At 43.9% G+C, this 12,797-nt stretch overlaps 1 protein-coding gene and 1 long non-coding RNA gene across 2 annotated transcripts in view; both read right to left on the bottom strand.

Moving 5' to 3' along the window:
• Positions 1-1,579: 1,579 nt before the first annotated feature.
• Positions 1,580-4,746, bottom strand: LOC139025695 (uncharacterized). Its single transcript, XR_011477304.1, has 3 exons — positions 4,642-4,746; positions 4,003-4,474; positions 1,580-3,957 (listed from the first exon to the last, which is right to left on the bottom strand). It is a non-coding gene; the product is annotated as an uncharacterized lncRNA (long non-coding RNA).
• A 378-nt stretch (positions 4,747-5,124) lies between these two features.
• The window catches only part of LOC112075317 (integrin alpha-V), a 34,080-nt gene continuing 26,407 nt past the window's right edge, over positions 5,125-12,797 (bottom strand). The window contains exons 7-13 of the mRNA XM_024142332.2: positions 11,755-11,860; positions 10,586-10,744; positions 9,849-9,977; positions 9,502-9,615; positions 6,516-6,626; positions 6,167-6,286; positions 5,125-5,525 (exon numbers count right to left, since the gene is read on the bottom strand). Coding sequence (XP_023998100.2) covers positions 5,427-5,525; positions 6,167-6,286; positions 6,516-6,626; positions 9,502-9,615; positions 9,849-9,977; positions 10,586-10,744; positions 11,755-11,860 — 838 coding nt within the window. The 3' untranslated portion in view covers positions 5,125-5,426. The remainder of the gene's footprint in view (positions 5,526-6,166; positions 6,287-6,515; positions 6,627-9,501; positions 9,616-9,848; positions 9,978-10,585; positions 10,745-11,754; positions 11,861-12,797) is intronic.

Genomic DNA, 12,797 nt, shown 5'->3' on the forward strand with positions numbered 1-12,797 from the left:
GAAGAGCTATATAAATCAATTTGATTTGATCAGTGATTGTTGTAAATTGTGCCATGTATTGACTGGTATATTGTATTGATTGTTGTCTCGGGGTCTGAGGGCTCCATGCTGCTGGTGGAGACCAGGCTTCTCTACTGGGAACTTGCAAGGCACGACTGTTCTCCAGGTACATGGAGCCTAATAAACAGGTGCACACACACCCAGCATTTTCTGCATGCATTTTCATGTCTATTTAAAGGAAAACTATCATCAAAAAGAATATTTTGTGGTATTGGTTTCATCAGTCCATTGTTGATATAGCCCCAAAAGCCCCAATGTTTTCAAGACCATATAACTTTCAAAATACAGAAATGGAGACGGTATGATGCATTTTGCCTCACATGATGCTGCGTTGTGACCCACGACCCAACCTATCCATAAACAGACAGAACCAATCAGGGATCCACACTAACATTTACCTGGTGCCACTAAGTATTTTTCAGTTGGTGGCATCAGCCCATGAGTTGGTCGCACCCAATAGAAAAGAAAAAAAAATGAGTCCTATCAAATATCTCAGTTGTAAAATAGTTGCTATTGAGCTCAAAATTGAGAGTTCAGAAATACAAATTATACCTACAGAAACTGATAACCATCCAACCTTTATGTCGGATAAAAAAAATGTCACAACTGGCCAAATGTCGACCAAACAAAATACGTTGGACAAAGTGGGATCCAATCAAGTTGTAGAAACATCTCAAGGATGATCAATGGAAACAGGATGCACCTGAGCTCAACTTCAAGTCTCATCGTAAAAGGGTCTGTTTTTATTTTTTTTTAATACATTTGCAAACATTTCTAAAAACCTGTTTTTGCTTTGTCATTATGGGGTACTTGATGAGGAAAAACATGTATTTAATCCATTTTATAATAAGGCTGTAACGTAACAAAATGTGGAAAAAGGTAAGGGTCTGAATACTTTCTGAATGCACTGTATATAGTGCATTTATGTCTGTTGTGTCTCTTTCGTTATGTGTCATACCTCAGGCAGACTAGCTGTCGTCATGGTCCGTGCAATTGGGATCTTTGGGACGTCCCTACCCCTTTGAAGTTAACATTTAAAATGGTACGGGTAGGGCTTGTTAGTGTTTAGGGTAGGGACGTCCCTAGGATCCCACATAGCTCTGACCAGTCCGCTTATGGGGATTCTAATCAAATCATATATATATAGTTGACTGAGTATGAAGCTAATGGAAAATCAGATGTCATCCCCATTTCTCTACTTTTATTTCATTTAGTATTCAGTTCCCTGCTCTTTGTTCCGTCTGTCTGCAGCCTAAACACGAGCCTATGCACTAAGTTTATCTGATAACATTATCAGTTCTGTAACGGTTCAGGTCAGTTCCGTACCGGTTCAGGTCAGTTATCAGTTCCGTAACGGTTCAGGTCAGTTCCGTAACGGTTCAGGTCAGTTCCGTAACGGTTCAGGTCAGTTCCGTAACGGTTCAGGTCAGTTCCGTAACGGTTCAGGTCACTTATCATTTCAGATAAAGAGCAGATTTTCTCAGACAGCTAAGTTGTGTTAATAAAACAGGATCAAATGTTTATATTTTAACATTTCATTTATGAAAGAATAAGCTCAACCAGAAACCTGTTTGTTTCTTGTGGGAAAAGAATAACATAATTATCACCGTTGAACAAAAATACCCAAAGAGAAATATGACCGAGGATGGAAGAGGTGGAAGTCTGAATAATGACGGGTCACACCAGTCCATTCTCTGCTCACAGTGAAGTGAGGTGTAGCCTGCCATGGAACATCAAACTAAATGAAGATACATAATAACATTAAAAGGTGAGAAGAAACAGGTGAAGTAGTGAATAAGTGTTACTGTTTGATTGGTTAGTGTGACTCCTGTGTTACTGTTTGATTGGTTAGTGTGACTCCTGTGTTACTGTTTGATTGGTTAGTGTGACTCCTGTGTTACTGTTTGATTGGTTAGTGTGACTCCTGTGTTACTGTTTGATTGGTTAGTGTGACTAATATGAACAACAAATGTGATGATCACCCAATATCGGTAAAATCATTCTGGGAAGACATTTTATACAAAACATTTACACAGAAACTTGTGATTTGTCGTACACCTACACACGTAGGAAAATAACATATTACAGTTGAAAACCCTAGTTATATATTAAACTGCCCTATATTTTTATAGAGCAGAAACAACACATCAATTAATTATTCATCAAAGAATTCATATGAATATACAACCCTTCCCATAGTATGTCCTGCTATCAAACACCTTGCAGTAACCATACAAAATTATTTTAACACCAATTTGTAAGTCGCTCTGGATAAGAGCGTCTGCTAAATGACTTAAATGTAAATGTATCATGCCGTGTCTTTAAAGACCTTACAATATTATTATTAAATAACTATCCCTCTGAATTACACCACATATCATAATTGCTGTCTCATATTCACATTGTTGCAGCAATTAATTTAACTGAAAGTCTAGTGCACTAAGGCTACGTCTATACAGGTAGCCCAAGGCTACGTCTATACAGGCAGCCCAAGGCTACGTCTATACAGGCAGCCCAAGGCTACGTCTATACAGGTAGCCCAAGGCTACGTCTATACAGGCAGCCCAATTCTGATCTTTTGATCAACCACATCAGATCTTTTCACATCAGATGTTTTTCCCGAGCCGATCTGATTGGTCCAAAAAGATCAGAATTGGGCTGCCTATGTCGACACAGCTTCTAAGACGCAGAAAAATAAACAGAAGAATAAAAAGGAGAGAGAGAGAGAGAGTCTGGAAGTCAAAGATTATATACAACAGCACTTAATCAAACCACTATTTTTCACTCCTCTCATCCATATCGTACAGTAAGTGTCGTCCAGATGCAACTATAAACAGCCAGGTGTCCAGGAGGAGTCCTGGTACGGCTGATCCTACAGTCACCACACTTATTCTGAGATGCTTTGTGAAAACATACAGGACCAAGGCCACGTATCCACAAACCATCTCAGAAAAGGTCATAGGAATCGTATTAGAACCTGGTTTAAAGAACAAAAACTCACAGCTCAGAGTAGGTTTTAGGATGTTAAAGACACTTATCTAGCCGAAAATCAACTCATAAAGTTTATCTCAGCTGGTAATCACGACAGTTTGAGGTTCTGCACAAGGGAAAAAGATGGTGATGACATTGACATGGTTGCAAACGATGGGGAATTAAACAATCGCGACGAGGCATCGGCCGCTGTGAAGGGTAAAGGGTAAAACGTTTATCATTTTCGCCTGACAATCACTTGACTTGCCTAATATGTTGGCAAACAAATCCCCTTTTTTAAAATGTTTTTTTTTTTTTTTACAAATTCAGATATTTTGGATAATGTGTGCATATTGCAATCATACAGTATGATGGTTGTTAAAATAAATATGTTACTATCAACACACTGGCCACTCCCAACAATTCTAAACCGCATCAAGTCACTTCCCGATAACGTTTCCTAAAACGTTTGAAAGGTCTATCATTAATCAGCAAACACATAGAAGCTGTCAGCGACATCTTTTTTTTTTAACAACGTGATATGACGCACCAAAGGGATGAACTTGAAATAACATGATGTAGGTTAATGAAATATTCAAAGGAAAAATTTGATTATTAGCACTCTTCCTGGAGAACTACTGTCCTGTAAGTTATCAGTCCAACCCTAATTTAACACACCTGATTCTACTAATTAGCTGCTCATCAAGACCTTAACTTCTGAATCAGAACCGCTAAATTAGGGTTGGACTGAAAACCTACAGGACAGTAGATCTCCAGGAAGAGGGTTGGACTGAAAACCTACAGGACAGTAGATCTCCAGGAAGAGGGTTGGAATGAAAACCTACAGGACAGTAGATCTCCAGGAAGAGGGTTGGACTGATAACCTACAGGACAGTAGATCTCCAGGAAGAGGGTTGGACTGAAAACCTACAGGACAGTAAGATCTCCAGGAAGAGGGTTGGACTGAATAACCTACAGGACAGTAGATCTCCAGGAAGAGGGTTGGACTGAAAACCTACAGGACAGTAGATCTCCAGGAAGAGGGTTGGACTGATAACCTCCAGGACAGTAGATCTCCAGGAAGAGGTTGGACTGATAACCTACAGGACAGTAGATCTCCAGGAAGAGGGTTGGAATGAAAACCTACAGGACAGTAGATCTCCAGGAAGAGGGTTGGGCTGATAACCTACAGGACAGTAGATCTCCAGGAAGAGGGTTGGACTGAAGACCTACAGGACAGTAGATCTCCAGGAAGAGGGTTGGACTGATAATCTACAGGACAGTAGATCTCCAGGAAGAGGGTTGGACTGAAAACCTACAGGACAGTAGATCTCCAGGAAGAGGGTTGGACTGATAACCTCCAGGACAGTAGATCTCCAGGAAGAGGGTTGGACTGAAAACCTACAGGACAGTAGATCTCCAGGAAGAGGGTTGGACTGATAACCTCAGGACAGTAGATCTCCAGGAAGAGGGTTGGACTGAAAACTACAGGACAGTAGATCTCCAGGAAGAGGGTTGGCTGTAAACCTACAGGACAGTAGATCTCCAGGAAGAGGTTGGACTGATAACCTACAGGACAGTAGATCTCCAGGAAGAGGGTTGGACTGTAACCTACAGGACAGTAGATCTCCAGGAAGAGGGTTGGACTGATAACCTACAGGACAGTAGATCTCCAGGAAGAGGGTTGGACTGATAACCTACAGGACAGTAGATCTCCAGGAACTTACCTACAGGACAGTAGATCTCCAGGAAGAGGGTTGGACTGATAACTACAGGACAGTAGATCTCCAGGAAGAGGGTTGGACTGATAACCTACAGGACAGTAAGATCTCCAGGAATGAGGGTTGTGATTCTGATACTCTATCAGTGAGCAGTAGATTCTCCGGATAGAGGGGGGCAGCCTCGGTCTAGTGCTATAGTATTAGTTCAATCCTGTGAATCAGCTCTGTGAAATCGTGTCTTAGCGACGATGTAAGTTCTAGATTATTCTCGTGTGATTCAATAGACATTAGTTAACATTCTTTCAGCTCAAAGTAATGGACTGTCTCTAGGTGCAGGATATCCGTTAGGTGTCAGAATATCCTGTCTATGGTGCAGGAACCTGTCTATGGTGCAGAAACCTGTCTATGGTGCAGGAACCTGTCTATGGTGCAGAAACCTGTCTATGGTGCAGGAACCACAGGCTAAGCTGCCTTTTTCTATTATCAAGACACCAACTGGTAACTGTTAACTGGTTAGGACAGCGCATGAGGTCTCCTAAATATCTGCTGGCTAGATGGGACTCTTTTTTTTGTTGTTGTGTGATTTGCAAAATGTTCTACTCGTGAGATACTGTGTAGATGATGGTCCTGGTGTTGCATTGAAGTCTGGAGACCTCCAGGGGGTTGCTGGAGGTCTCAGGCTTCATTGTTCCTGTCGCCATTCTCCTGCGGTGCCAGCTGTTCCTTCTCCGTGTTGTCCTCCTGAGGGGGGCGTACACGCTTGAAGAAACCCAGCTGGAGGGAGGGAGGAGGCACAGACAATTAGGATCATACGTCCTCTAATTCTACTAATCACTTATTCAACTTCTATAGCGCTTTTCAKTACAGAAGGAATCTCAAAGCGCTGTTATCTGAACAGGCAGATCCAGTCTACAAAAGGGCTATCGCAACGGCTAAGAAATCCATCCACTCCTTGTCAGGACTTGACAGGTGACAACAAGAAGGTTCAAAAATGACAATTTCTATTAAAAAAAAAAACATTTCAAGAAATTATAAAATAATTTGAAAACTTTGTTTGTAAGCTTTTAAATGATATCAATCTCAACCGTTATATATTTTCCAGTGATGAAAACATGGATGTCTCATGGTACTTTGGGATACGCAAAAATCTACTTTGAGCCCCTTTTATCTCATAAATGCTTTGGCATTCAGGTCCAAAAAAGCGACTTTCTGAGCACTTCTACAATGGACAAATATGTATGGAAGGTTTTCGTTTCAAATCGAAAGGTGTGTGCTGTCAAAAAAAGGGATAGAATTTAAAACGAATTTACCCTACCAGTGTTTTTAGCTTATGCCTAATTTTCAACACCGACCACTAGATGGATTTTTAATGGAAACAAGAGAGGATAGGAGGCAAGGGAAGGGTTTGGACTCACCTTATACATGATGAAGATCAGGAGAGCCAGCAGCAGCAGTCCTGCCAGCACAGCCAGGGCCACCACCCACCCAGGGACAGGTTCAGGATCAGATTTCACCCAGATCACTGACATACTGACCTGAAGGACACATCACAGGGTTTTACAATMCAACACATCTCTATTCAACCAATACACAGGAGAGACACAACGGAAATGACCTATTTGCTGTGGTAGTAGCCAGCCACATAGAACCATATAGGATCCTATGGACTCTGGTCAAAAAAGTAGTGGACTATATAGAGAGAGACTGGGGTTCCATTTCAGAGGCAGACCTGGTTCATGTCCGTGATGCCTTCGTGTGACTCACCGTAATAGCGTTGGAGGGCAGCTCAGACACCAGGTTCTTGTTATAAGGCATCTCTATGACGCTGAAGGAAGCGGAGGATCTCACGGTGAACGATCGGTTCTGGATCTCAGTCTGGATGAAAGAAACACATCATCACAGCTCGATTTTATTACATCAAAAGGTAGCCAACATACTAGGCTTTTCTTTAAGTTATGGCTCATATAGCTAGCCTGGTGGTGCCAGATCTATTTAAGTTATGGCTCATATAGCTAGCCTGGTGGTGCCAGATCTATTTAAGTTATGGTCATATAGCTACGCCTTGGTTGGTGCCAGATCTATTTAAGTTATGGCTCATATAGCTAGCCTGGTGGTGCCAGATCTATTTAAGTTATGGCTCATATAGCTAGCCTGGTGGTGCCAGATCTATTTAAGTTATGGCTCATATAGCTAGCCTGGTGGTGCCAGATCTATTTAGTTATGGCTCATATAGCTAGCTGGTGGTGCCAGATCTATTTAAGTTATGGCTCATATAGCTAGCCTGGTGGTGCCAGATCTATTTAAGTTATGGCTCATATAGCTAGCCTGGTGGTGCCATATCTATTTAGTTATGGCCCATATAGCTAGCCTGGTGTGCCAGATCTATTTAAGTTATGGCTCATATAGCTAGCCTGGTGGTGCCAGATCTATTTAAGTTATGGCTCATATAGCTAGCCTGGTGGTGCCATATCTATTTAAGTTATGGCTCATATAGCTAGCCTGGTGGTGCATATCTATTTAAGTTATGGCCCATATAGCTAGCCTGGTGTTGCCAGATCTATTTGAGTTATGGCCCATATAGCTAGCCTGGTGGTGCCAGATCTATTTGTGCAGATCCAGTGTGATGCGTCTAGTGAGCTTACCAAGCATACACTATGCTTCAACCTTGTGTACCAGGCTCTTGTTCATTAGGGCACACCAGTGGCGACCCGTCATTCAGGGTATTTTGGGTTGTCTGCATGTTATTTTGGCATTAATACGTGTCACATATCAGTTTGCAAACAATAAAAAATAATTGAGTTAATAAACCCTCCATACAAACATGGTCTCTTTTTGTCTTTCTTGATTCAGGTGTTTCAGCTCTGTGCTTTCTGTGGTGTTGGGGAAGCCAGTGGAAAAGGGTTGGTCATGTTCTCTTGTTGCGCCGTGATTGGCTCAGTGTTCTGTCACTCGTGGGGACACTACGTCACTGCCAAATCTAAGGGTAGACCTCAAATTCAAGCCCAATGGGTGCTGCCATAGCGTTACATTAGAAGTGCCCATCCAAGAAGGCTTAAGGTTATTGGCCACAGATAAAATGACGTCAAATCACGTTATATCTATCGTAGCTTTGATTGGACTGATCATGTCAACATCATACTTTCAAAATCTTAGCTAGCAAGCTAGACAAGCAGTCATCATCATGAATCAAGTCGACAATCTACTGTCAAATCCTTTTTAATCCTTGTCATATGAAGAGAAGTAATGAAGTGAAATTATAGATAAAACGTGTTGGTGCTCATCGGCCATTGGACATAAACATTACACAACAAGATGGGAATCGCAAATTCAACAATGAGTGGTTAGGAAGGAATCAGTGGCTAACTAAAGAACACTGACGTCATCATGATTCGACCTTGTTTTTTTTGCCGAGTTCCCAGTTGCCGTGAAAGCACCATAAATCCAGAGAATGTCAGACTTTGATGACAACATTTGCCCACGAAGGACCGTCGCGCCACCTTCCTGTTCAAGTGAGCAACAAGGTGAGTCCAAAAATGTCTTGTACACTGCTTCATAAATGATGTGGGAGATATGGGAAATATGTATACTGTAGCTAAGAAAGTAATACTAAGTGTATGTTGTGTAGTAAGCTGTTAGTAGCCCATCCTAATAATTTGTTCTATTTTCCCATCTTAATTTCACCTACTGTTCTGACTTGGTGGTGCACAAGTAGTCTATAACCTGTTTTGGAGCAATTAAATTGTTGAATTGTAAGAGCTTTCATTGTCTGCTTGTATGCCACCTTTATTCATCCTATGGTTCTGACTTGGTGTACAGGGAGAACACTAAGAACGGCCCATGTTCTGAATTATGTCGCTGTACGTTTCAAAAGTGCCGAACAAATAGTTATATTGACAACGTCCGTCCTAGCTCGCTCATTAATGTCTTAATCGAAATTACGGATTGCCTCTTATCCACTTGTCATCCCCTTATGCCATAGTTTGTACATYTCAATTGTCTGTAGAAACCACATTTGTTTAAGCAAGTCAGCCATGTTTTTTTCTAAAGCCAGTAAATGAGGCTGAATAATCTGTTTCTCTGCCAGACAAGGCTCTGCTGATAGCCAGGTGTAGCAGTGTTAAGGTGTTGGGACTCTGCTGTTGGGACAGCTTTATGTAGGCCCTAACAGTTTGTGGGCACCGATTGTCACTGTTATAGTGTAATTCATGTATTGTTTAGTGTTGTTTTGTGGCTTTGCTGGCATGCAGTTTGCCCCACCAAGATTCACATGCTAAAATCGCCCCCGGGGCACACTGTAGCACCATGTCTTGAAATGGAAATCAGAAACTGTATTTCTCATTGGACAGATAGTACCTCCAATGTTTCAGTCCCGTTTGGTGCCTAATGATGCTATGCTTCAACTACAGTAGGTGGAATGTCTCATCTTGAGGAAGGTGGTCACCCCCCCAGTCTTGAGTGAACGTACAATACCACACAGCACAAACACATCTGGGACCACCAGGCGAGTATATAACCTCTAGGGCCCTTAAAACTAAACTCGATACCTCRAAGCCAGTTCCACTGTGTTTTTTTATTTCTCCATTGTTCCCCTCTAATCAGGGAGTGATTTAGAGGGTACATTTAATTATCAGGTAGAAAAGAAACCCAGCAGGCTCCAGACCTGGTATGTTAAGAGTTTGAAAACTCCTGCTCTAGGGGGTAACTCTAGGGGGTAACTCTAGGGGGTAACTCTAGGGGATAACAGACTCACCTTGAGGAAGGTGGCCACTCCCAGTCTGGAGTAGATGTACAAGGTTGTACTCTGACCTCTCTCCAGACGGCCCACCTGACACCGGATCTTCAGGCACTGGGCCTTCGAACAGTCCTGAGTGAGCAGACACACATTCAGAGTGACATTAAAACAGACGCACACACAATCCATATGGCTAATGCTATCTGTATGATTACATTAGTACTGTAGCCAACAGGGTTAACGATTCAGGAAGTACATTTCAGACTTTGCAGTTTACTTCCTGAATCAACTGAATTGAAATGGAATTGACCCGAAACCCTGGTGTAAATGACAGTACAGCATTAGCCAGGTAATCACGCCTTTACCAGAGTTTCCAGGTCTCCCTCCATCTCTTTCCTCGCCAGCTCTCTGCGGTGAACATGGTTCCTGTTCCTGCCCTCTGTGTTGTCTCCACTGGTGGAAGCTGAATCATTTGTCTCTCCTGACAGAGGATTCTAGAACGGACAAATAGATTATTATGTCACCAATAGCAACGTAGGCTCTATCTCAATTGTTTAACGATCTGTTCCCTCATTGTCTCCTCTTGTTCATTTGAACTGACGGAAAATACTGACTGGTGTAACAACGCAGTGGCAGCTTAGTTTATCGCCAGGCTGACGATCACCTGGTCGCCAGGATGACGTTCACCTGGTCGCCAGGCTGACGATCACCTGGTCTCCAGGCTGACGATCACCTGGTCTCCAGGCTGACGTTCACCTGGTCGCCAGGCTGACGTCCACCTGGTCGCCAGGCTGACGTCCACCTGGTCACTTCTTTCAGATCAGTGCAATAAATGTGAGGAGCATCGAAGAGGACAGACTGTTTAGACAATTGAAAAAGAGCCAGTGTCTAGGCTGAATGGAAGGGTGAATGGAAGGCTGAATGGAAGGGTGAATGGAAGGCTGAATGAAATGGTGAATGGAAGGCTGAATGGAAGGGTGAATGAAATGGTGAATGGAAGGCTGAATGGAAGGGTGAATGGAAGGCTGAATGGAAGGGTGAATGGAAGGCTGAATGAAATGGTGAATGGAAGGGTGAACGGAAGGGAGAGAATATCACATACTGAGACATTGAGTGGGTTGATCTCCATGTCTGTACTGCAGTTCATGCCTCCGTCCACCTCTAGTTTAGTGATGTAGAGCAGAGAGCCGTTGTTGAACCTGTAGGGCCACTCGATGTCCAGCATGGCCTTGCTGAAGGTACTGGGACCTCTGTTACGCAACTGGAATAACACAGATTGTAGTTACCGGTAGTGCTCCAGGCTTCACTGACTTATAATGGTGATTAATGGTATTATGTGAAAGGTCAGCTATGTCCGTTTTTACATTTATCAGTTGACATTAATCTACAGGTAAATTACACGGCGGGTCTAATGTCACGACACGGTGGATCTAATGTCACGCCACGCTGGGTCTAATGTCACGACACGGCGGGTCTAATGTCACGACACGGCGGGTCTAATGTTACGACACGGCGGATCTAATGTCACGAACGGCGGGTCTAATGTCACGACAAGGCGGGTCTAATGTCACGCCACGGCTGGGTCTCTGTCACGACACGGCGGGTCTAATGTCACGACCCGGCGGGTCTAATGTCCACGACACGCAGGGTCTAATGTCACGACACGCAGGGTCCTAATGTCACGACACGGCAGGGTCTAATGTCACGACACGGCGGGTCTAAATGTCACCGACAACGGCGGGTCTAAATGTCACGACACGGCGGGTCTAATGTCACGACAACGGCGGGTCTAATGTCACGACACGGCGGGTCTAATGTCACACAACGGCGGGTCTAATGTCACGACACGGCGGGTCTAATTGTCGCGACACGGCGGGTCTAATGTCGCGACACGGCGGGTCTAATGTCACGACACGGCGGGTCTAATGTCACGACACGGCGGGTCTAATGTCACGACACGGCGTGTCTAATGTCACGACACGGTGGATCTAATGTCACACCACACTGGGTCTAATGTCACGACACGCAGGTCTAATGTCACGACACGGCAGGTCTAATGTCACGACACGGCAGGTCTAATGTCACGACACGGCAGGTCTAATGTCACGACACGACGGGTCTAATGTCACGACACGGCGGGTCTAATGTCACGACACGGTGGGTCTAATGTCATGACATGGAACCCAATACAGTGCATTACTTTTGACCAGCCTATATAGGGAATAGGGTGTCATTTGACCAGCCTATATAGGGAAGAGTGTCATGGTTGACCTCATAGATGTGCTGTATTTGTGGACCGATGTCATCTCCTACGACAGGGTTCTCTTTGAGCTTCCAGTTAGCGATGGGCAGGAAGACCTGGTCAGGAACAGCCACCCTACAGCAGAGGGAAGGGATTGGGGTTCATGACTGGGCTATACATATTTATAAAGTACATTCTGCGTTTCTTCACCTTCTGTTACCGTGAATCAGTAAAGTCCTTACTATATCAGAGATGGTAGGGAACATCAGTACGGTCTTTGCTACTAAACCATTCATCATGGGATACATACATTCCATCCAACTAAACCATTCTGTACCTAACCCCTCAGCTCTGAGGTACAGACTCAGCTGAAGGTCCCACCTGGGATTTGAGCCGGCAGATATTTACTCATTACCTGCTAATTACCTGCTAATTATAATCTAAACGCAATCTGCACTTTATGACGTATGTTGGTGACCTCCCACCTGCCCATTATTAAGGTAGGAGAAGATGTGTGTTGGTGACCTCCCACCTGCCCATTAGGGTAGGATAATATGTGTGTTGGTGAACTCCCACCTGCCCATTAGGGTAGGAGAAAGAGTAGCAAAGATGTATGTTGGTACCTTCCACCCCATTAGCGGTTGCCAGATGTATGTTGGTGACCTCCCACCCCCATTAGGTAGGAGAAGATGTATGTTGGTGACCTCCCACCACCCATTAGGTAGGAGCAGATGTATGTTGGTGACCTCCCACCACCCCATTAGGGTAGGAGAAATGTATGTTGGTGACCTTCACCTGCCCATTAGGTAGCAGAAGATGTATGTTGGTGACCTCCCACCTGCCCATTAGGGTAGCAGAAGATGTTGTTGGTGACCTTCCACCCACCCCATTAAGGTAGGAGCAGATGTATTGTTGACCTCCACCACCGCCCATTAGGGTAGGAGAAGATGTATGTTGGTGACCTCCCACCCCCATTAGGGTAGGAGAAGATGGATTGTTGGTGACCTCCCACCACCCATTAGGGTAGGAGAAGATGTATTTGGTGACCTCCCACCACCCCATTAGTAGGAGA

Source organism: Salvelinus sp. IW2-2015, unplaced genomic scaffold (genome assembly GCF_002910315.2).
Source record: "Salvelinus sp. IW2-2015 unplaced genomic scaffold, ASM291031v2 Un_scaffold3083, whole genome shotgun sequence".
NCBI classification, from domain to species: Eukaryota; Metazoa; Chordata; class Actinopteri; order Salmoniformes; family Salmonidae; genus Salvelinus; species Salvelinus sp. IW2-2015.